Source organism: Mercenaria mercenaria, chromosome 5 (assembly GCF_021730395.1).
Source record: "Mercenaria mercenaria strain notata chromosome 5, MADL_Memer_1, whole genome shotgun sequence".
Lineage (NCBI taxonomy): Eukaryota > Metazoa > Mollusca > Bivalvia > Venerida > Veneridae > Mercenaria > Mercenaria mercenaria.
This window is the reverse complement of record NC_069365.1, coordinates 28,768,088-28,794,165: the sequence shown is the minus strand read 5'-3', so window position 1 is coordinate 28,794,165 and position 26,078 is coordinate 28,768,088. Positions and strand designations below refer to the sequence as shown.

The following is a 26,078-nucleotide window of genomic DNA, read 5'->3' as shown; positions in this document are numbered from 1 at the left end:
GTTGCATGTGTTTATTTTAAATGGCTTGTCATAATTCTACCTGGAAACCTATAAGCAAGCAGTTATGAGACATGAATTAAATATTTCAATTTAATCGTAAAAAAATTACACATTTCATAACATGCAGTATTCCAAAATATTTTCATTGAAAAGTGCGTATCTTTTAAATTACTAGAAGTTCTTGATGTTCATTTCAATAGCCACTTCATGCACCTTTTTCAAACTCAGCTGCTCTCTAAAATTAGTCGCGATAAATACGGACAGTTCAGAAGGCTAAAAAAGTTAAGTTTTTGAAGAAAGGGAGTGTCGGGATTGATAATAAAACGGAGAAAAGCAAAACAGAAGAATCGTCGATTATGCATATTTTGGTAATGTATTTGACAATGGTTGCAAAATATGCGGAAAAAGACTTTACTGAAGCCCGCCCGCTTAGCTCAATAGGTAAGAGCGTTGGTCTACGGATCTCGGGGTGGCTAGTTCGATCCTCGGACGGGGCGTATGTTCTCCGTGACTATTTGATGAACGACACTGTGTCTGATATCATTAGTCCTCACCTCTGATTCATGTGGGGAAGTTGGCAGTTACTTGCGGAGAACAGGTTTGTACTGGTACAGAATCCAGGAAAACTGGTTAGGTTAACAGCCCGCCGTTATATGACTGAAAAACTGTTGAGAAAATGGCGTTAAACTCAAAACAAAGACTTTACTGGAAAAAACCTATTTTCCGAAACTAAGTATGGTCTGTATAGTGTACTACATTTTAAAATGTAAAATCTAAAATGCTACGGCATTTTACGGAACCCCTATTCAATAAACGTTGCAGCTGCATTAGGTAAGCATGGGATAATTAAAATACAAACATTTCCGCACAGTTCTATCCGAATGTGAATTTCGTTTAAATTGTATTTATGATACAATTAAAGGCAGATTTATAGAAACGGTAATAAGACTGTTAAAAAAGTTGATTAATTTTCTGAATCAAGTTTTTACGCTCGTTTCAACAGTATGGCGGGTAGTTTCCTTTAACATTGTTCCTGGGAACGACCAGTACTAAAACCCCTAACCTCCGACACAAACTACCAAGTGTTCTCACATAAAGAGCCATGTTCGGTAGCGGGGCTCGAACTTACAGTCCTCCATCAGTGAGATATCTCAGTGAATCAGACCACGTAGGCAGTCCTAAAAGTTGACAGTTTATATATATACGTTATTTTTCTTTTGCAAGCAGTACAACGGAATTTTAAAATTCGAATGTTACGTATGAATTTTAAGATTCCGCCGTGTACTGTTGGCAAAGATTACACGTCAAAACATTTACATAAATGGATACCGTTCTACCTGTTTTAACATATGTTATTTGAGCCGCGCCATGAAAAAACCAACATAGTGGCTTTGCGACTAGCTTTGATCCAGACCAGCTTGCGCAGTCTTGTCAGGATCTATGTTGTTCGCTTTTAAAGCCTATTGCAATTTAGGAAACCGTTAGCGAACAGCATGGATCCTGACCAGACTGCAAAGCCACCGTATGTTGGTTTTCACAAGGCGCGGCTCATTTCATTTAAATATTTCTGTTATTTGTTATTTGTTGCACAGGACGTGGAAAAAAGCCTGAATAGAAACGACTAAATTATGAATTTTAAACATGCCATCACGGACATGCCCCTTCCGTTTACATGACGACATAACGATATAGAATGATGAATGTTCGTCCATATGCCGTCGCGGCTTGTTTCACAATATTGTCTTTCCTAAAATTCAATAAAAAATATATTAAAGTTTGCAATGTTGGTCCAAATAGAAACTAGCAGTATACACTAGAGAACGATCACTCAAAAAGATGCTAAATCCGTTCCCGATCCTGGATTATGTACTGAGCTTTTATTTTACACGTATTTTAGAAAGAATAAGTTTGAATAGAATGGCTGTATAATAGGTCTTAATAAATTAAGAATGCTTATATTTTTAATAAAAAAAGCAGCCAATGAGCGGCAGTAAGCTTGTCTACCTGCCTGACATAACTGAAATACTGAAAGGGCCGTAAAACAGGATTCTATCAATCAAAACAAACAATAATATGAATTCATTTGGAATTTCCATATAAGCCGACAATCTCGCATGTTATGCGCCCTTTTCCGAGGTCACCGTACCGCGCTACTGATAATTTCCTGACAAGTCAACACGATGCTGGTACAAATCTATACTTTAGGTTGTGTTTCTGTAATAAGAATGTATATAACAGCCGTACTTAATCAGTATCTGTTTGTCTCCCTTGGCTATATTTTGCATGAAGACAAAAATGGGATAATCTCGTAAATATTAGTACTAAAGAAATATTATCAATAAATCTATCTATAAATATAAATTTGCCATCAAAATATTATGTTTGTTTTAAAGCAACTTATTACATAAAATAAATACACATACATAAATAATATATATGTAAATTTAACACGCCCGTGTGAGTGATAATTATCTATGACTGCTATATAACTTTAATAATTTTCTGAAAGTTAGAGTGAAAAAGAGCAATGTTTTTATTGAGTTTTTTGTCAATTATTTATGTTAATTTCGTTTTGAAAATTATATTATTATTGACCCTTGAGCCATTGGATATGCTATGGTATTCACTGGAAGAGGTCAATATTGTCCTCCTCCGTTGAATATCACATCATATCCGATGGCTTAACAGTCAATAACTGTTTTATTATATGGGTTCAAGTTTATAAATAAGTAACAAATATTGTTGCAACATATGTTATGTTTGAAAGTAACAATAACTGTGTGAAAACTTATCAAAGTTTACACGAAAACAATTAAATATGGTCAACTTCACAGATGCCAAAAAAATGGAGCAATTCTGTAAAAGCTATGGAGCCCGATATTCGTGCTCAATTGCATAAAGAGGCAAGCAATTCTGGACTGATGTACAAACATATTTTTACTCTACATTTTAATTGTCCTGAATATTTTTTTTTTAAAGAACAATTAACAATAGAAAATAATTTCCATTGCAAGCTTGTTTTCCAGTGCAAAGTGAGTTTCAATAAATCTTGAAGAAAAAGGAGAAGCTGAATTAATACAGGCGCTAGAAAGCATAGTTCCACATATGTATGGAGAGCACCATCTTTGCAGCCACTGGTGTAAAAATAAGGCTAATAATGTAAATATTCACGTGCTTACGTCATGTCTTAAGCGACGTTGTTTATTGCGACACAATGCTCTAATTCAAACGGTTGTACTAGAAAAACGCTTCGGTGAACTTTTTTTATTTTGGCACAGCCATTAACAACATAATGAATTTTTACATACAAAAAATTGGCAAAAATTCCACGGCCATTTTTTTGCAAAATGGATCAGAAGCGATTTTTTTCCTGAATTTTCTTAAACAACCAAATGTCTGTTTTCGAACCTCCTTCGAAAATTCGGATAGAAAATACCTTTTCATGTTAATGATCACTAAGAAATTGCTTTATTCTGTCGTTTGATATATAATCTAATGCATTGACGCCAACAATACGTTTGTAGTATCGAGTTTTATACCATTTTAGTGCTACCATTAACGGACGTAAAAAGCGCGAAAACGGGTCATGTTTGCGACGTCATGGTAACATCATACGCACGTTTATCGCTCTAAAAGATGATGATACAATTTTGAAATATCTTCAAGTTTATTTTGGTATATACGACTATTAGCAAATCTTAAATTTTGACAAAGTACCATTCCCCCTTAATCAACAGTAAGCTGCCGATTTGACTTCCCAACTTAAGCCGGCGCTGAAGGGCAGGGGTTGTTGGTGTTACACTTTTCATCTATTCTCCTGAACAAACTTTTTGTAAAATGTGATTGTTCCAATGCTTAAGTTGCTAAACGATTTTCAAGATTGTATAGAAAAAGTCTAAACAAGTCCATTTGAAATAAAATTGGCGTATGTACCAGTTTTCGAGACATACGTGTAATATACATGAATTGTTCATCAGTATGAAAAGGACAGCGTGCTGATAAGATATCTTTTTTAATGGCACTTTCAGTGGACTTCCAACTTTTCGTCCATCTTCTATGAAGAATTATCAACTGTCACCTAGGAACACCGATCGTATTTTTGATTTCGCTTGTATTAACATTAGTATAGCACTGTCAAGAGATATGGCTGTGACATTTGACACAAATAAGTGATGGGGGATTATGTCGTATTATAAACCACTTATCTTACTAAACAGATAATTCTTTATTGTAGGTAAAGTCTGTCTGAAAATAACGCTCTCACCAAGGTTACGCACAACATGATATCCCAATAAATGCACTTTCATAGCAGCCAATAACCCTTTTATCTATGTGGACAGTAATACATCATTCTCCATATTTTCTCAAAATTCTCAAAAATGCCGAAAGGATATTTTCTGAATCAAACAATACATTTATTTTTGGTAAAAAGCTGAACAGATAATACACTCATTTTGATTTTTGGTAAATCAAGAAAACATCCAGTTTAGCTGAGGTACACCTGCAGGTAGGCAGACCAGACTGATGTACGATTTTATTTTTCCAAAACATGTAGCAGTAGAGATATATCCGTCATATAGTTCAATTTCCATGCAGTTTTACACGGCTTCGTTTCTTTAGTACACTATTGTATCGAACATGACTGGTATTGTTCTGTGGCACGCCGTATTATTGATCAACCAAATTTACTCAAAGTTCCTTATGTTCTGCCTTTGATGATATCAACTATCCACCCAGTTTGGTAGTTCCTTCGCTGGCATCAAACGAAGCAAAACAACTCAGAGTTTCCTGAAACATAATCGAGTGAAATCCATTTTGTATATTTTTCACTTGACGTCTTTACTCGTTAAAAGACTGCATATAATGTAGAATAGTATGTATAGTGTATGTATACGCACCATGTATATACCTGCCCATATTTAGTTATGTTATTATGTAGGTTTAGATACTGAAGTACATGAACTACAAAATTTATATGGTATAAATACTAGAACGAGACACGTATCAACTTCCACAAGTAAAGACAACTCTTAATTCTGTCCTAAATACCTCGATTATCTAAAAACAAATGAAGCAACTGCTCCTCTGGCGTGCCTTTCTCTGTGTCAGCATTGAGTCGCACCTCAGTTGTTTCCATTTGATGTAGCAGGATTGTTACGAACTAATTGCTTTGAAGAGTCAAAAGACTCGGCATTATCAAAAATACCCTGAAGCGGATTGTAGGTAAGGTATATCAACAAGCAGGAATGCTAAAACTAAGTCTCGATGCCAGCTTTAAACTACAACCATTATGCTTTCTTGACTATTTCATACAAGGGATGCAGCAGCAAAGAAACGGACGCAAAAAGCCGCCGAAATATCAATATTTCAAATACCAGCCAATCAAATATTGTCATCCTTGCTCACTCCCAAGCCCAACCATAAAAACACGAGTGTACAAATGAATCTGGAAATGGAATTGTACTAATAGATTCATTCTAAGCTCAGTTTATAACATGAATACCTACTCTCACGAGTTTTAGTGTTGTCATATTAGTCAAGGTTATCTCCTAAAGCAAACTTTGACGTTTCAAGAAGCGCCGAACAGACACATTTGACCTGGAAAAACGTTTTGTTAATCAGTGTTGTAAAGGAAGTGTGTGGTATCAATTCAATTACAGACATCCCAGCTTACTACCTCATTAAAACTTGAACATACTATGAGAATTATCTTATCTCCCTAGCGACTTCTTTTGTGACCTTGTTCAGTTTACTTGTGCCCCTCATAAGGCAGCAGTTCCTTATTAGCCATGAGCGTGTTCTTTGCATAAGGTTTTAATGTTTCCAATATTCTTTGGAATATCATGCTGTTTAGCAATAACGTATAATATATTTCATCATTGCTACCCTTTCTCCTATTTGTTGCGTCTACCTGTTGCAGACCTCATTCTCCATTACTTGTAACATCAAGCAGCAGCGGACACTATCATCAGTTGATATGGAATGGATCAGGATCTCGGTGCCCTCACGTTCGTTTTGTTACTTGCTTGTGTTCTAAGACATTTACACTTAATTGAATATTTGTATATACGCTGTCTCATTGCTTTTAGATAGTTATGAAAGGTTTGTTTCTTACTGACGAGGAATCATTGGCCACCGGCACCTCTAACACACAACCTACATATTACAGATAAAATTAGATAGTTTTCCTAGATACACTGTTGTGGCTGAACAGCTTGGATAGGTAAAACCATGCAGTGTACTGTCAAGTAAACTGTACTGCTTGCTACGAAAACGCGAAAAGAAAATCAACAACAACCAAGCTTTCATAATGTTAAAGGATTGTCTGTAAATACCATGTATATAAGACCAAGTAAATGATAATGTCACTTATTCATTTGTACGATTTACTTTCGAGCAAAGTATTTTATGAAAGATATTATGTAAATCAGGTTCATAGATACCTAAATAAACCACAACAACCTTTTTTCTTTTTGAACACTGACAATAATCCGTGTTATTTTATTTCTTATTTGGTCTGCAAAGAACGGACTTTTCTAGCAAGAGATATGTCTCTAGCATAACATTCATTTATATGTTGTATACTGTCATGTGTTCCCTGAAACGTGGAAGTTGTTTGATATCTCTGTAGGGTTTTGATCAGTTCCTAGTTGGTACTATTTTGTCGAATAGTGTATGAAATTCTCCCTATCTCCTTTTTGTTGCGTCTACCTATAAAGATATTGATTCTTGGAAATTAGATGTCATCAAATATTACAGATCACACTCACCACCAACCAGTTTTGTTTAATTACCCTGTTGGAAGCAGATTTGATCCATTAGCTACTTGTTATATGCCTGCATCGGGCGCTACAACAATGCAAACGAAAAACGGACTCCAGACACCCTCAAAATAAGAAGTGTTTTTTTTCCCCAGAGACTTGGCTTTGGAATAACTCTACTGTTGGGTAGGCAAACTTTTATAATGTGTTATTTATGCACTGGAATGAATACTTTACAAATATATGCTATTTGATACTATCAATATATGGCACTACTACGGTAACATGGCACATAACTCAAACAATTACTCCGTGCATGGTTGTCAATACCTAAATGTTTGATACTAAAAGAACCAATATGATTAAAGTATGTCTTTGATACGAATTGTAAATTAAAGTTTATCATGGCAGTAGATTTATGTCTATAGTCGATTTTTATATTATGCTCATAATCGGACACATATGCGTTTAGTTGTTAATATTTCTGTTAGACGAATATTCTATACGAAAACAAATCATTATACGGTTCATCTCTGTGTCATTGTATGTTTCTGTGCATCAAAATCCTTAATTAACTAATAAAGCTCTTAAACAAAGTATTGTATGTGCTATGAATGTAGTAATGCCCTCATGTCTGCCGCTGTCATTCAAAGAACTTAAAGGAACTTTAACCTTGACTGTTTTAAACAGTTTGCCTGTTAATTTAATTTCCTTTCTCTTTGTTGATATTATTTTGATGCACAGAAACATACACTGACAAAAAGATGAACCGTATAATGATTGTTTCGTATAGAATAAAGGTCTTACGTTACAGTATTATATGACATTTTGACAAAGTACATGTGAAAAAAACAACAGGTCATGCATATAAATGCGCATAGTATATATAGACCGCAATATAACTCGTCACAAATTGCCATTTTTTTCCTTTAGATAATATCTATTATCTCACTCACTTCCTTTTTCTGGTCTTCTTTAGTTGTGTCTTTCTTCAGAAAAACGTTCCACGTCCTTGTTTTAACCCATGATTTGATCTTCCAAGGTCTTGTGCACAGTGTATGGTACCAAATGTTCTACAAAGTACTGTCATGCTTTAACAAATTCATCTCATAGGTACATACAGCCGGTGTAGTATGTCTTGGTCGGAGAGGTTTCACGCTATATCATTTCTTGTCTCACGCATGTCTCCTAAGGCATTCATGTACATCGATTGTTTGTGAATGCATGTATTCAATTACTTTTGGACATTAAGGGTAAATTTCGTACTCACAAAGAGTCCTTAGCCCCTGGATCTCATACAGCCGTAACAGAAACCGTGCGAACTACAGATAGAATTAAATTAGTATTCCCATAGACATGGATGTGGTCTAATCATTCCATTGGGTCATATGTGGAATTTGCATTATTAAACTACTGTGCTACATGCTACAAAGGCTCAATGCTGGAGAATATAGCCAAGCATTTTTGTTTATGTAATAACGTTCGAGCAGTATTGTAGTATAATACTAAATATATGATAATTTCGCCATGTACTACAGGAACTAAATGTATAGCACATTAAGCCCATAATTCCTCGGTTATGGTGGTTTAAGTTAATTGGGTATTACATCATTGTTTAATTAGCTAAAACTGCGTTGAGGCTAGAAATCTGGCAGTCTGACTGCGGTAGTTAAAACTTCTTCACATAGACACGTTTTTCCGTAATATTTAGCAGTTAAATTGTCATTCCTTTTGTATCTGGTTTAATTGCAAGTAAATTTTTATAATGAATTTACGAATATAAAAATAGAGAAATATTAATGTTAAAAACTGAAAGCTACTTTCTACAGAACATTTGAATTTCTCAAAAGAAAAAAAAGTTCTACTTGAACGTGGTCAAATATTTTTGTTTTTAGTATCGAAGCATTGATAATTGTTAAAATCGGCACACTTTCATAGATGTCGGTAGGATATACCACGAAACCACTAACTGCCGTCCAAATTTCATACGGTTAACCTCATCGCATGTCCATACATGTATTTCTGAATTGATCCATGTCAATTTTGGGCTTAAAAAAACACCCACGTTACTTAACCGAAATCACTGTTATTGTTATACATCCGAGGACTTTTTTTTTTGAGGAACAGGAAACCAACGAAAATAACACATTTTCAGTTTCACGTTCTAAAATCCATGAAAAATCAGCGTATTACAATTGCTATTTGCATAGTCTGAAATCTTAAATAAAATATATAAATGTTTGCAATTCCACGGAGGGTAACTCTAAATCGTTGGTGAAAACTCCAGTTTGACTTGAGGTGTTTTTCTTTCAGACAATACAGAACTATGCTGTCATCATTCCCAACCATGTTGGTATATAAATCATTCTGTGATCGTCATATTTTGATATATGTATTTTCTATTTTTGTCTTGTATAACGGGAGGTCTGAACTGGTGATCTAAAGTATTTTATCGTGCATTCTTTCACTCTCTCAATTATCTTCTTTTTTCTCGGAAACCAGTAATTGCCAGTTACATTTGAATTAAATTGCCTCATGAAAACGTCTTGAATAGAATATGGCGGAGGGTACAGCATCCACTGAAATTGCATTTGTAGTAGTTTAGTCTTGTTTTCTACAGCGAACGTAGATAATCAAACGAATTTTGTGACAGATGCAATATGGATGAAGCTTTTTTGATTTATTTGGTAGATTTACGTTAGTCTTGTTCATAGTTTATTGTTATTCTGTTTCCGGGTTCCATGCAGTACATTGCTACCCGTTATATTGGCAAAATGCTATTGTCCTTGGGTACTGTCATGTCGATACAGGCCCAGTTTCTCCTTAACTCATACATATCCCAGAGTTGTATTTAATTTCTATAGCTAAAACAACCAACAGAAAATGTATATCTTCTTCTATATCTTCTCTCCATGGATGTCAATTCATACAGTTCCATATCTTGTCAGGAGGAGGAGGAGGAGGTTTTAAGGTAGTTCTGCACGTTTGAAAAACCGGAAGTGATGGCGTAACGTCATTTATCCGGAAAACGTAGAATAAAGCCTGGAATCGGCGTACGGAAATGAAAATCATTTTATAAATTAACTGAAACCTGTGAGTAAATTTATTACAATGGCAATGTTTCTACATTTCTAAAGTCAAAATATGATATTAAAACATACTGGACGTTAACAAATTCAAAATAATGTCTTAAAATTAACGTGAAATGTCCGGTTCCCTTTAATCATGGTCAAATATCTCAAAAATAAGCACACGGACCTATAAATTTTATTTCACCAAATTATAGGCCATGTGATTATTTACAACTGTGAGAAGTTTCATCAAAATCTACATTGTAGAAAAAATTCTATTAGAGAAAATGTTATGAAAGTTATGATTTTCCCATAGACTCCCATTATGAAATATTGCGCGAGGTCCAAATTTTTCAAATAAGTCTAGCAGAAAATCAAGCACACGACCATATATTTTTTATTTACTGAGTTTTCTATGTATATTCTGAAGTTTTGAAAAATTAGAGTTTAATCAAATTCTACATTGTAGAAAAAGTTTCGATCCAAACGTGCAGAACTACCTTAAACTGGATTCTCTTGGTAATAACCCTCTCGCCGGAGGGAGAATGCCCGTTTCAGCACCTTCTATGATAAATTCGGCCAGCGGGCCACAGAAAATGTCGGATAAAATCAGAAACGTTTTTCCAGAAACATGGCTATGAAGTTAATCGTCTGTTGGGTAAGCAGGCATATTTTCGGAATATATGTATTATGTTGTCCTGTCTAAGGGGTGCATTATTCCCCGGAAATGTCAACGCGTTAGTGTGTGGCGACTGAGAAACCCTACTCTGTCTGATCTTATTATCTACTCTAACTTGGTGATATTCTAATGAAATTGTACCAATTTTTATGGCTTCTGTTATAGTTAGACTAATATTCCTGAATATCAATATCCTTTGATAAAATTTAACCATTTAATATTCAACTCTTTTTAGTTTCCAATCTATTCGTTCTTTTTGGAAACACATGGGACTATTTTCACGATCATCTGCGACCGTTTTCATCCTGTTTCAACTGCCTTTTCATAAGAAAATCTGGTTTTCTGTTATAGTCTCTATTCCATCTGTATAGTACCAGTAACATATTTGCATGTCAAATACTAAGTTTCAGCTTGATCAAATCAGTTTTTCAAGGGTTTATGGCGTTTTAGTAACGCGTGTCCCTGCGACGATTTTCCTCAAAAATTCCAAAATTGCTTCCGCGACATAAGTTTGAACCAATTCTTCTAGCCTGAGCTTGTTTTTACCCTAGTTTATGTATTTTTACTATAATTTGCAAGCAAATAACACATTAACACTATGCAATAGACCAAATGTCCCCTCTGAAAGCTTACATGGACAAAATTTAATGTGTAAACGTGCATTTTTTTTGTTTTTAAAAAAAAGATACCCCAAACAGTGAAAATGTGATTTTTGTGGTTTTTATCAACTTTTGTAGCAAAATTGTAATGAAATACTTATTTTCTACCACAATCTGACAAACTAGCCTATTTATAGCAATATCTGAAAAAAATCTCAATTTTAGCTCACATTTTCTTATAGGTCACAATAGCATAAATAGCATTTTCAATATATTCTATATAAAACTGACATTTTTAATGAGCTACCAAAAATAGCTAGACCCATTTTAGAGAACAAATCATTACTTCATGATAAAGAGTTATGATAAACTGACATAAAATGAAGAGAAAAGTAGGGGTCATATATCTTCTAAGAGAGATTTCTCTTGTCACATTTGATTACTGTAAAATCACATCAAAAACACATTGCTATGACCTGGAAGTACTACTCATACTAAAATGGAGTTTCACTTGACAAAATGCAACCTCCTCTCCCAATTTTTCTACCAAAATGTCAAAAGTACACCCACAAGGAAATTTAAACAAAACCAGCTTTAATTTAGACCTCTCTGGCCATGCCAAGTGAAAAATTAATGTTCAAATACCTGGCAGCCATTACGCGACTAGACCAGATGGCTCCCACGCTGGTCCCTTTATATTAGTTAGGCCTTCATCTCGGTGTTTCTTTACGTTGCTTGCTAGAAACGTATTCTCTAGAAGTGTTATAATATACCTGCTTTATCTGTTTACGTTGCTGTGTCTTGAAACCCGAACTTTCAAACACAATTCAAATAAATACAGTTTTTTGAACTAATCTGATGTTTATGAAAATTTCGAATTAGCCCTTATCATGCTGGATATGACTGATTCTACCTTTGCGACTAGTGTAGATGATCATGTACATCCATGCAGTCTGATAATGATCTGCACTGTTCGCTATTCTGTTAGTATCTTTTTGTAACTGTTTACGGTACTGTCCAAATTGAAAGATGGACAAGCTCATTATAGAATTCAGTAGGGTAAGGCTCCATGATCCCATCCTGAAAACCGACTTTGCTTTTTAAAATTCGTCCATGCAGTCTGAAAAAGAAAGCTTCGGTTTTCAAAGACATAATGCTTATGAATCCTCCCGTTTGTATTTGACTTCCTCTGTTGCTGTCAGTAAACTTGGCAAAATGTCTGTAATCATGTAAGCTATTGTTATAAATAACAAACATAGTCGTTTAGAGCCAGTGTTTTTTCTTACATCATTTCCTGGTTTAATAATTATTTTTATCTTGAAACAAGCATTTTCTCTCATACTATTTTCACATGTATTTTCTTTTTTTTTGATAGCTATTTATTACAAAGTGGAGACATTTTTTGTAAGTATTGGACACGCATAAAATTGAGGATATCTTCAGTAAATTCAGAAACTGAATGAAAGATAAAGAAACTTTTTTAAATTGAGAAATTCAGATGTGCTTTATATGCGCCTTTTCATTACTCATTTAATATGATTGTTTATTAGTTATGATTGGTTATATTTTCAGAGCTGATGGTACAACAACAGTTAGTACTACCGTTCCGGACACGATTACTTCATGGATTGCCAGCGCTTTTGCTGTAAACTCTGTGTCTGGTTTGGGTGTAGCATTTTCCACTGCAAAGGTTAGTTAGTTCTTTGTCAGGTCTTGGCCTAGCACACTTTAATGCAAACGTTAGATATCTCTGTGTCACGTCTAGGCGGAGCATATTCTAAAGCAATGGTTTGTTAATTCTGTGTCAGGTCTAGTTGGAGCATTTTCTTCAGCAAAGGTTAGTTAGCTCTTTCGCAGGTATTTGCCTAAAATATTTTAGTGCAAACGTTCGTTAGCTCTGTGTCAGGTGATGGGGGAGCATTTTCTAAAGCAAAGGTTAGTTAGCTGTTCAGGTATGGATTGAGCATTTTCTACAGCACAGGTTAGTTAGCACTTAGTCAGGTCTAGATGTTAGTTAGTTAGCTCTGTGTCCGGTCTGGGTAAATTAAGTCTTTGTCAGGTCAATGCATTTCATCTTCTACTGCAAGGGTTATAGAGCTCTGTGTCACATCTAGTTGTAGCATATTCTGCTGCAAAGGTTAGATAGCTCTGTGTACAGCAAAATTTAGTTAACTCTGTGTCCAATCTGGATGTGGCATGTTTTTCAGCAAAGAATAGTTAGCTCTGTGTCCAGTCTGGATGTTGTATGTTCTACAGGAAAGGTTAGTTAGCTTTGTGTCCAGTCTGGATGTAGCATGTGCTACAGGAAAGGTTAGTTAGCTCTTTGCCCAGTCTGGACGTTGTATGTTCTACAGGAAAGGTTAGTTAGCTCTGTGTCCAGTCTGGATGTTGTATGTTCTACAGGAAAGGTTAGTTAGCTTTGTGTCCAGTCTGGATGTAGCATGTTCTACAGGAAAGGTAAGTTAGCTCTGTGTCCACTCTGAATGTAGCATGTGCTACAGGAAAGGTTAGCTAGCTCTGTGCCCAGTCTGGATGTAGAATATGCTACAGGAAAGATTAGTTAGCTCTGTGTCCAGTTTAGATGTAGCATGTGCTACAGAAAAGGTTGGTTAGCTCGTTGTCCAGTCTTGATGTAGCATGTGTTACAGGAAAGATTAGTTAGCTCTGTGCCTGATCTGGGTGTAGCAATTTCTACTGCAAAGTTTGTTTAGCTCTGCGTCAGTTCTAGGTGTAGCAGCTTCTACTTCAAATGTTAGTTTGCTCTGTGTCCGGTCTGGATGAAGCATCGACTGCTACAATGATCAGTGAGCTTTGTGTCCGTTCTGGGTGTAACATCGTCTGCTGCAAATACTTATGATAGAATAATCTATTTGAGGTAATTACTATCATTTGTTTTCATCATATAGCTGTTGTCCTTGCAAATTTTGTCTTCAAAATTTTTGTTCTATTATTTTTCATGATTCATATGTTTTCAGATTGAAGCTTTCAAGCCGTTTTTCGTGAGTTTGAACTTGCCATATTCTGTAGTGAGAGGAGAGCAGATTGCTTTACAGGCTAACGTGTTCAACTACATGTCCCAAGATCTTGATGTAAGTCATGTTGACTCAGAAAAATGACATGTTTTCAGTTACGATACATTATGTTAAGCAATATTGACAGATGCTACATTTCCAGCGAAAAGCCTGTACTTCTTGAACTTAGCGTTTTCTTCTAATACGTATTCTTTTCAAACTCCTGTGGTCACATCTTGCTAATTGACCACACCTATATTTAGACGTTCCTTTGATCGTTGAGTTAGAAATATGTACAAATTATCCATTTTCACTTATTCATCTGTTTATGGTCAATGTACACATCACTGTAAATTAAACTGCGTATTCTGAGACCATACCAAGCGGTATCGAGATTGACAGCAATTCAATGAATCAAAACCCTTACTCTTAGTACGTTACCAATTCTTCAAATGCTCTGAAAATACAAAATACCATGTCGAGTACATTTTCACTTACACATAAAGCCTATTTGCCGCTGCAAAACAATCGATACGAATATCAGGCACTAGTGATTTTTTTCTACTTTTCACCAAGAAATTGACTCGTGTCTTTAACATGTATTTTAACAGGTTATTGTGACGCTGGAGCAGTCTAATGACTTCAAAAATGTCATCGTGGATACCTCCGGAATAGTACAGTATGTTTCGCAACAGCAAACAGAAACAGTTCATGTAAGAATATAATTTATTCTGATAGTTTTCTGCTCGATTCCAGTGATAAACGTAACAGTATTTATTTCATATCTGAATTTGTTGTACGTTACTCCAGTTTGGACTGGATCCAGGATCTCCGGGTTGAGCGGCACAAACATTAACCACCAGAGCCCCGCTCCCTTTAATCATTCATCTACTTGACTTTCTGTTCAAATTTAAGTGTTTAATTAAATGGACTGCTAGATAGTTATGGTTTCATATTTTCTTTATGGTGGCATAATTATTTCTGCCACGAGATAGCTAGGTAGCTATCGCGATAACTAGAATAATTATAGTGATAAAGCGAAGTTTTCTGAAAAGATTTTCTCAATAGTCGAAAATTTTCTGCAAATATTATTGCGATAATTTACATTATTATCTCGATACTTTTTGCGTAAGTGCCCACAACTGCCATTTATTATCTAGAAAAAGAAATCTTGATATTTCGAACTTTTCTCGATATTTTTTGCATTTAGTGCCCAGAGCTGCCATTTTGATATCTATAAATGAGCCGTGCCATGGGAAAATCAACATAGTGGCTTTGCGACCAGCATGGATCCAGACCAGCCTGCGCATCCGCGCAGGCTGGTCAGGATCCATGCTATTCGCTAACAGTTTCTCCAATTCCAATACGCTTTAAAAGTGAGCAGCATGGAGCCTAACCAGACTGCGCGGATGCGCAGGCTTGTCTGGATCAATGCTGGTCGCAAAGCCACTATGTTGGTTTTCCCATGGCACGGCTCAAATAGCAAGAATGGAACACTGTTTGAACCCATGTAATTTAACACTGAACTGCAGTACATCGTGTTCTATTTATAGCTGTCTAGCAAATGTGACGTTGCAGTATCGGAATTTTGCTCTTAAAAGTTTTCAGAAAATAAAAACATCTGGAAAAAAAATAATTATTGCAATAATATTTTCAGAAAATTGCACAACATTTCTGAAAATTTTAAAATATTATCGTGATAGCTACCAAGCATTTCGTGGTAGTTTCGAGCATTAGCGCGCAATTTTGCGCTAAAATGTTTTCATATAATATTATTTATTGCGGAATTTTTTCAGAAAAAAAAAACCCACACATTTCCTGGAAAGTTTACATTATTATTGCGATAGCTACCTAACTATCTCGTGGCAGAAACATGCCACCATTTTTCTCACATCATTATTTATCATATGAAGTAGATAAATCAGTAAAAGTGATGATATACAGATAACGCTATCTCTGTTTACATAGACGTGTAGCATTATAATTAATGTAAATTCTCACTTTCTGGTGTATTTAACCAATTTTGCCATTATAGCAAGTCAAAAAGACAATCTTTGTGATTTAAACTATAAAACGATGAATACAAAGCAAGACCTGTAAAGTTAATGTACTGTTGTCTTATAGGTTACAGCGGGAGCAGCAAAGAGCGTATTTTTCCCTATAGTTCCTGCAGCTCTCGGTAAGATACCTCTCACAGTGAAGGCCCAATCTGTTCTTGCTGCTGATGGTGTACGCAGACAATTGTTGGTTGAGGTAAACTTAAAGTTTACAGGATAACAAAAAAGAAAAAATATTCAAAAGAAATGAATCTTTATGTAAAGTTACATACTGGAACAGTTTTGAAATAATGTACATATCGGTATATTTTATTAGTTTTGTTATTTGAAATGTTCTCGATATTTTAAAAAAAAAATCCGCTTTTGTACATTACATGTTTAAAAAATGAAGCATGTAAATGTTTTCCTTGAATTAAAGCCTGAGGGTGTGGCCAAGGAATACAGTAACCCAATATTGATAGACCTGAAGAACGCAACTTCATTCAGTACAGATGTCGCACTGTCTCTGCCAGCTGGTGTCGTTGCCGGATCACAGAGGGTTGTAGTCTCAGCGATTGGTGAGTTTTATTTATTTGTGCACATAATGAAGTTTTTTTGGTGTAGTAAAATGTTACATAATTGTCATACAATTGGCTACTTGCAGCGATTCTCTCTACTGAATGTCCAAAATGTGTCTGTACAAGGAACTACAATCACCAATTGCTGTTTTCTCGCATTATTGTTTGCTGATTTCATCCAAGTTAATTACTGTAGTCTACATTAACGTCATGTACATCATGTTTATCTATATGTTGTCTGAAATGTTAATACAATTGCGACCGTTAATTGTTTCGTAATTGTTTTGCATAAATTTATAATGCGTTATTTATTTTTCAAAACTAATGTTACGAAAAGGTTTTATTCATGTCAAAAACGTGTCACTAAAAACAGAAAAGAAATGATGATGATGATATGCAAACAGGTGACTTGATGGGACCAACTGTAAACAATCTCGACAAATTACTACGCATGCCCACCGGATGTGGCGAGCAGACAATGCTTGGTTTTGCTCCAGATGTTTTCGTGACCAATTATCTCACAGCAACAAGTCAGCTCACTGGTGATATTGAGGAGAAGGCAATCAATTTCTTAGAGAAAGGTACGTTCGTTTGTTTTGCTACGTATTACATGGCCTTTTAAGTCTTTGGTGGGTAACAAGCGCGGCTTTATATTTTAACAGTTTCTGCTTGAACATTATAAAATTACACAGAAAGAGCGAAAATAAAGGTTTCTTTTTATACCGATATTTGAATGATCTTCTCAGTGGTAAATACATCTTAAAAATTATTCTAACTAATCTCCTTTCTCTAGGGTATCAAAGAGAGCTTACCTTCCAGCATAAAGATGGCTCATTCAGCGCCTTTGGTGACAGAGACAAGTCCGGAAGCATGTGGTTTGTAACTCATTTCTTAAAGTGGATAAAACTACTCTACTATTTGTTAATTTGCAGTGAAATATTTTTGACAATTTCATTTGGTACAGACTATCAGATATATAAAATTTGGTCAAAACTATAAAACTTATTTGTTTTACAAGCAGTATTGTATCATTAACCATTTGTCTCATGGAAATAGCATATCTTGGCTACTCCACTCGTGGAACTACTGCATACGTATTCATTTCGTAAGATCTCTTTTGATTTTGCACTGAACCAAATAACAATTACCTATGGGTTAAACGAAACTGATGTCCTTAAAGTTCATTTCGTAACTTGTCAGATCGAGCTTTCCTTTTTTATTTTGTATGTTAAACATATAAAATATTTATGCTTTTAACTAACTAACAAGTTCTACATTTGTTACAAATAGGCTATCGGCATTCGTAACAAAGTCATTCCATCAGGCAAAAAAGCAAATTTACATTGATGATGACATAATTAAACGGGCTATAGATTGGATGATAAGCAGACAAAATTCTGATGGTTCGTTCCCAGAACCAGGACGTGTTATCCACAAAAACATGCAGGTAAAATCAACAATCGGCCCCTTTCAGGATGTTGAATAATTTTTAGCAGTTGTATTCTGTAACTAGCATTATTATAACGATACTTGTTGTTTAGAACTTTAGAAATTTTGGTGTGATAATGTCACGAAGCGTTGTTTTTGCCTCATAATCGCATAGAAGGCAATCAGTATTCGTTTCACTCCGATAGTTGTACAGGTCTGTAAAAAAATCTGTATCATTTTACAATGCAGCAATGCACTACATCATGTTATTTTCCGTTTTCTGTATTTAGGGAGGTTCAGCATCAGGACTGGGACTTACAGCTTTTGTTCTGATTTCACTGCTGGAGAATAACGACATAGGAGGTGTAAGTACTCCTCGGAAAGGTATTCAGTCATTTTCTTGATTAGACCTATATACATGTAAAGTTGAATATGTAACATTTCATTTTGTCCGATAACCAATATAATTAAGTATTTTACTGACCGATGATTAAATGTTTTTATGAAACAACTACTAGTAGTTGCTTAAAATTGTGTAAATGGTTGCATTTAATGCAGGTCTTAAATCACATATTTTCTTGTTTTCCTATAGAGTATTCAGCAGAGAATCAACAAAGCCGTTACTATGGCAACAGGTTACGTTGAGTCCCAGTTGTCAACCACATCAGATGACTACGCATTGGCTATCAGCAGCTACGCTCTTCGTCTTGCTAAAAGTTCCCACGCCGATGCCGCCTACACCAAACTCAACAACGATGCCATTGTAAACGGTAGCATTGTCCCTTTCAAAAATATGGAAGAATTTGATTATCTGGAAATTGTTGAATCGTAGCTATCGTTTCAAAGTTGGATCAATTTAATTAAGCTCGTTTTACAGCCATGTGAATTTTATTTCTTTAAATAATTTAATTAGTTCATGTTTGCTATGCTCATTCTATTTCAAAGACTGTTTTATACACATTTAATGTAAATATCAAACAAAATGTATATGTAAATAATATACAATGCCACTGATTCAAGCAAACGTGAGGTCAAAAGTTTTAAAAGGTCAGTAGCATAATATTTAAAGGCTATTTAGTTTATACTAATTTGTTTTAGCTCGATTGTGATGAAAGCTTCAAGCTTATTGAAACCACTCTCGAGTCCGCTTCCAGGAAAAACCAGTACTGGTGTCATATGAGAAGTCATGGTCGTGACCCCGGTGGGGCTCGAACCCAAGACCCCTGGATTGAGCGGCCGACACCTTACCCACTAGACCACCGCTCCTCTAAAGGCTATTTGGGCTGAAAACAGCATCGTGTGGGAAAGACGTCTGGTACTAGAAAAAAACTTTATAAAAGACGTCTTGTACTAGAAATGAGTGTTGAAAAAGACGTCTGGCACTGGAAATGAGTGTTGAAAAAGACGTCTGGCATTAGAAATAAGCGTTGTAAAAGACGTCTGGTAAAAGACGTCTGGTACTAGAAATGAATGTTGTAAAAGACGTCTGGTACTATGAATGAGTGTTGTAAAAGACGTCTGGTACTCGGAATGAGTGTTGTAAAAGACGTCTGGTATTCGGAATGTTCTTAAAGATGTTTTGTACTATGTATGATTGTTATAGTCTAGTCCTTTTGCATCAGGATATCAAATCAAATTTCTTGTACAGCAGAATTCCGCTTAAGCCGGTACAAGCAATGCTGAAAATATGTTGTACATTTTCTTTTTGTTATTTTTGCATCTTAGAACACGTTATTTTCAGGTGGAATGCGCCACTGGCACAAGGCCCAGACAAGTACTTCCAGTCATCACTACTGGAGACCATCTCATTCTCAAGCTAATCCTATTGACATTGAAATGACGTCATATGCATTGCTCGTGCAGGCGGCAAAGCAAGACTTCGCTAATGGTATCCCTATTATGAAGTGGATAACCTCACAGAGAAACTCTAATGGTGGATTTGCCTCGACACAGGTTTGGATACGCTCATTTTTCATTTTTGTTTTAAACCTAATGTTTATAATATCTAAAGTAATAGTTAAAATCGCACATTGTCTTCACAAACTTATTATCTAACACAGTATTCTGAACAAAGATAAAATGATCCTTTAATGTAAATCTTACTAGTCTAAGAACTCAACATGAGTAATATCAAAAGTAGATCTATTTAGCTGTAGAAAATATAAAGTATTCATAAAATATTACTATATGACGTGTTGATATATCTGTGCTTCTACCACGTGTTCACAGTACTTACAATAGCTTATCTAAATTAAGGAGTTATTCTATTTAATCGTTGTAGCATGCTACTTTGTATTTGATCGGTGTAGGACATTCATTGTATATTTTCGTTACAGGACATTGCTATTGTATTTGTTCTTTGTAGGAAACTTATTGTAGTTGTTCGTTTTAGGACACTACTATTGTATTTGATCGGTATAAGACAGTTTTTTTGTATTTGTTCGTTGCATGACACTGCAGTTGTATTTATTCGTTGTGTGACACTGTTCTGATTTGATCGTTATATGACACTGTTATTGTATTTAATTGTTTTATGACACTGTTCTTGTATTTGATCGTTGTAGGACACTGTTCATGTATTTGGTCATTGTATGACATTTATTGTATTTGAACGTTGTATGATATTTATTTATTTGTCCGTTGTATGGCACTGTTATTGTTTTTGTTCGTTGTAGGACGTTGTTATTATATTTGGTCGTTTTAAGTCACTTATTGTATTTGTTAATTGTGTAACACTGTTATTGTAGTTGTTCGTTGTATGACACTGTTGTTCATTGCATGTCACTGTTCTTGTATTTGTTTATTGTATGACACTGTTATTGTATTTGATCGTTATATGAAATTGTTGTTGAATTTATCGTTGTAGGTCGCCCATTGTATTTGTTCATTGTATGACACTGCTATTGTATTTGCTCGTTGTAGGACAAAAATGTTCTTGTATTTGATCATTGTATGACACTGTTCTTGTATTTGAACGTTGTAGGACACTGTTGTTTGTATTTGATCGCTGTAAGACACTGTTATTGTATTTAATCATTGTATGTCACTGTTTTTGTATTTGATCATTGTAAGACACGGTTCCCGTGTTTGGTTGTCATATGACATTGTTATTGTTTTTGATCGTTGAGAACACTGTCGTTGTATTTGTTTGTTGTAGGACATTGTTCTTTAATTTGATCGTTGAAAGACACTTTTATTGTAGCTTTTTGATCGTTGTAGGACACTGTTATTGGACTACAAGCGCTGTCAGAGTTTGCAGGCATGACATATTCTGACAGTTTTGATATTCAAGCCACAATCACAGCTGGAACATTTACTCATAAATTCTCCATCAACAAACAGAATGCTCTACTTCTGCAAACAGTTGTAGTAAGTAAGAATAATATAGAAATACAAAAAATAGAAAGGGGCATATATAGTGTATGTTTTAAATTAATAATTGTACAATAAAACTAGTTTTTTGACATATATAATAATAAATTACGAGTTTAGACCAAGGAATCAACCGTTTCGTTCAAATGGTTATGCCCTAAGTACATTTTAAAAATGGTCACTGTTTTATACGTTAAAGTATGAGTACTGTCACTACTCATAATTTTAGAGTTAACAAGGTAGATGCAAGAACGTCTGTATACAGCCTATTTAAAAATATACTATTTTGAAAATTTGAAATTTATTGCATATACAAAATGCAGTTTATGTAAACGTAAAATTAACGAGTTTTTATGTATCAGCAATGTTATGCAGCATCGGGCTTAAGAAGTACACACCTAATACACGTATAGATAACCACAGTTAAAATGTCTACCACCTTTTAAAAGATGGAAGACATGTAATTATGAACATACCTCTACATATGCAAATAATTTATATATTAGTAAATAAAAATTTATTGTTAAATATCTTAAATGTATATTTTCAGCTTCCATCCATACCTAGTCAGGTGTCCGTTACTGGAACTGGGCACGGCATTGCACTTGTTGATGTAAGTCAAATATATAAAACATTCAATAAAATATGGTTTTGTTTTATCGTTATTACTTCAATGATAAAACCTTTTAAATGCAAAATATATGCTATGAAAACCAGATATACCAGAAAAATGAACAGTTTTGGGCAACTATAGGCCTCAAGCTTAAATCTGATTACATTTTTTCGCTTAGACGGTATTAGTGACTTGACACTATGTAGTGCGTAACTCCAAGCAAATAATTATTAGAAACAATAAAATGACAACACCCATATAAAGCCGGGGAACGGACTCTTTTAACTTACTGAAATCATTCCAAACATTTGTTGGAAAAGCGCATTGTGTCATCATTGTAGAAATGCCTTGTTTAAGTGTAACTATGTAGACCAGGTTAAAGAACTTTTATAAGTTTGGACCATCATTTTAAAAAGGGTTGCGGTACACATTTCTGACACAGACAGTGCAATCCTTATATTGGGAAGAACGTACGCAGAAACATGTTTTAAAATGCAGAGGGTGTTAACATATTTTGTAGCTCTAGAATTCCTACTTTTCTCTTACAGATCAACCTGTCATTCCACGTAGAACAGGAGATTGAAGAAAAATCATTTGATGTCACTGTAACCATGGTACAGGAAACTATCGATTTCCTCTCAATCAAGACATGCACAGTGTATGTATCAGACACAGTTTTGTGCTTAATTTGAGGAAAATCCAAAAACATTGATTATTGTAGAAAATGTTGATTTACTCATAGTTCAACACTATGTAGAGAAATATACGATACAGCTTGTGAACTGAACAGCATTTTTAAAAGTAATAATATTCCTAATCATGTATTGTATAAGTTCTAGTGTATGTCAAACCTACACAACAATAACATGAAACGCATCTTTTTAAGTTGGTTGAAGACTGGAGCGAGCGGTATGACGGTACAAGAATTCGGCATACCGTCTGGGTTCGAGGCGGATCTGGAGAGTATCGCTGGTATTGCAGAGATTAAGAAGGTCGAGACTGAAGACAGAAAAGTTATCCTTTACTTCGATGAGGTTTGTCAGTCAAACTTATAATTTTCAGTGTAGCATCTATTATTAAGTTTTAACAAAATTATATCGAAATTAAATGTCAATTTTATGTATCTAGCGCTACATATGGTGTTTACTCATGTAATATTTGTGAACTAACTGAATTCTGCGTAAGTTGTAAAGTCATAAAGAAGTTTTATTCTCGTAATGTACACATGAATTTGAAAGTTCATTGTGTCATTTTATAATGTTTTTAATTGGTCTTTCAGATTACAACAAAGCCAATCTGTCTTACTATGGATGTGATCCGAACTGGTATGGTAGCAAAATCGCAACCAGCAACGGTCAGAGTGTATGACTACTACCAGCCAAGTAAGGAAATGACACCCTTCAGAGTTCTTACATTGATTTTTTATTTGTGATTTAGTAATAAAGTTAAAATGGAAAGTTTCCAATAGTATTTACTTTAAAGGGACATGCCTCCAGATAGACATCAACATTTCATTTTAAAACAGATATCCATTGATATTACATATCGAAAATGTTTTTGAGTGAGTGAGTGAGTTGGGTTTTACGGCGAATCGACACAAAATGGTCATATATCGCTGAGAACGTTTTTGAGAGCTTGTTTGCATATTTTATTGACTAAAAAAATATTTTAACAGATAAAAACTTCCTATAACGTACGAAATCACTTTAAAATGTCTTTCCGTTAATAAAGCATTTTCTAAATTTTGAAAAATTCGACACGCGTCTGAAGGCTAGCAACTTTAAAGGCACTGACCTCCAGATTTGGCTAAAAAATAATGTTTCTTTCAAATTGAAGTTTGGTCATATTATGATCATTAGAATATGAATTTTTGTTTCTAAAATATTGTAAAAATTCCAAATCAAGAAAAAGACGACCGCGTCGGGAATCGAACCCCGGACCGCCGCGGCAATAAAGACATTTTCCCGTCGTCGTAACCAATAGCGGTATTGCTTAAGAAGTGAATAATGCCTTCACAATATAGATATTTATAATCGAGACAGTTTACCTGGAGGAAAAACGCTTTTCGATTTTCATCGTAAAAAGTAGTAAAAACAGCAAACTCTCATGTGTTTCCGTAACATAAAGTTTGTCAGTAATTACGTTATTAAGCCTTCTTAAGAAATATAGCATTTATTTCAAGATATCTAAAAAATGTCTTTATTGTCGAACGATCTGGAGGCCAGTCGCTTTGATTTGAATAACAACGATTGATACTTCAGTTTAACGTTAGGAAGTTTATTTAAATCGTTTTAAAAATTGAGATTAATGATGTACTTTACAATATACATTACCCAATCTAATATTGTAGGCAACCAAGTGACTGCCTTCTATCAGTCTCACGTACTCAAGAATGCAGATATCTGTGACGTATGCAAAGATTGCGGATGCAAGGTAAGTCATATATTCTTTCTTCGAAAGATACTTTAAAAGTATATTTCTATTGCATTGGATTAATTCTTTTTGTTGGGTTTAACATCGCATTCACACTAAATAGCAACTTTCCAAGTTTTTGTGCCGGGTAAGAAAGGCGCTCTCCATATTACTCGGACACGAACCTGAGGTTTTGAACCCACTGCGTTAGGAGCAAGTGATTCGAAGACAGCGATCTTAACCACTCCGCCGCGGAGGCTCCTCAACTAAGTTCTATTTCTTATAAGACAAGTCATCCATTTCTTTGGTTATACACGCAAACGATGATGCACAACTACTGTATACATGTATAGTCTACTTTTTTAACATTTTGAAGCGTGTGGCATATAACCGATTTAGTTGAAAAACACTTCAGCTATATATTACAAACGTCTTAATTAAAGTTAATTTATTTCATATTACTTAGATCAGTTCAAAAACGGATGCATTTTCGACAATAATTAATGTAGCGGAATTTACAGAAATGTTTCAACTTTTGGCAGGAATATCCTACACACACTATAATTTAAGATTGGCTGATGGAATTTTAGTAAATGAAAACACGTGAAAGGCACCAGAGTACAGTGTAAACTTAATTGTTGATTTTGAATATTGATTGATTTGTGGTCATTCTAATGACATTTGATCAAAATATATAGTTACAAGGTTTATTATTTTGTTTCAGAGTGCCAGAAGATAGATGCGCAGTTGAAAATTATCTTTATGCATCAGTAAAGTGCTTTTACAAAGACAGACATTCATACTTCTTGTTTTTAAAGTGACTCATTTCATATTTGTGTGCCGGCAAACACTGTTATCATTGAATGATACTTGGCTTTGTTCTTTCTTTATGCCTACATGTAAAAAGACATTTAGATTATTTACTAGTTCAATGATAATTGGTATTTTTGCTTTCTTTATGCCTAAAAACATTTGAATTATTTACTAGATTAATGGTGTTTGGTGTTTTGTGCTTTCTTTATGCTTAAAAAGACATTTGAATTATTTCTAGTTCAATGATACTTAGTGTTTGTGCTTTCTACAGAATTTACATTGTGTAATTTCATTTCTTTGCATTATTCCATTTTTGTGTTTATACTTCACAAATAAAATTGCTCTGTTTTTGAGTTGTGTGATGTTTTGTTAGATAAAGGTGTACTTGTTATATATTATACTATAGATTTTGCTAATTGCTTGACGTTACACAATTATGTTTGCCAAATGCATAATTTTGAATTTTGACTTTCGAATGGTAATTGTCAAATTGTTAACTGCGAAATGCGAAATGATAAAAACCAATTGCGTATTGTTAAGTGCTCGTTCAAATAAAGAACTGAATATATCAGTGGATGAGTGCATCATTTTTTTCTAATCATTTTAGAGCAAAGAGTTTCTGTTCCATGACCAAAAAAACAACATGTTATTGCTTCAAATCAGATTGGTTGTAAATTATATGTTTTCATATAGTTAAATATTTCT

The 26,078-nt window shown here is 34.6% G+C and overlaps 1 protein-coding gene across 1 annotated transcript in view; it reads left to right on the top strand.

Moving 5' to 3' along the window:
- The window catches only part of LOC123556724 (CD109 antigen-like), a 43,250-nt gene extending 17,520 nt beyond the window's left edge, over positions 1-25,730 (top strand). Inside the window, exons 20-37 of the mRNA XM_053543031.1 lie at positions 12,683-12,800; positions 14,086-14,199; positions 14,733-14,834; positions 16,246-16,374; positions 16,597-16,735; positions 17,140-17,316; positions 17,529-17,610; positions 18,026-18,182; positions 18,454-18,528; positions 18,756-18,933; positions 19,905-20,116; positions 21,383-21,532; positions 22,086-22,148; positions 22,697-22,806; positions 23,035-23,182; positions 23,428-23,530; positions 24,499-24,581; positions 25,285-25,730. Of these exons, the coding sequence (XP_053399006.1) occupies positions 12,683-12,800; positions 14,086-14,199; positions 14,733-14,834; positions 16,246-16,374; positions 16,597-16,735; positions 17,140-17,316; positions 17,529-17,610; positions 18,026-18,182; positions 18,454-18,528; positions 18,756-18,933; positions 19,905-20,116; positions 21,383-21,532; positions 22,086-22,148; positions 22,697-22,806; positions 23,035-23,182; positions 23,428-23,530; positions 24,499-24,581; positions 25,285-25,299 (2,155 nt within the window). The 3' untranslated portion in view covers positions 25,300-25,730. The remainder of the gene's footprint in view (positions 1-12,682; positions 12,801-14,085; positions 14,200-14,732; positions 14,835-16,245; positions 16,375-16,596; positions 16,736-17,139; positions 17,317-17,528; positions 17,611-18,025; positions 18,183-18,453; positions 18,529-18,755; positions 18,934-19,904; positions 20,117-21,382; positions 21,533-22,085; positions 22,149-22,696; positions 22,807-23,034; positions 23,183-23,427; positions 23,531-24,498; positions 24,582-25,284) is intronic.
- Positions 25,731-26,078: the final 348 nt, after the last annotated feature.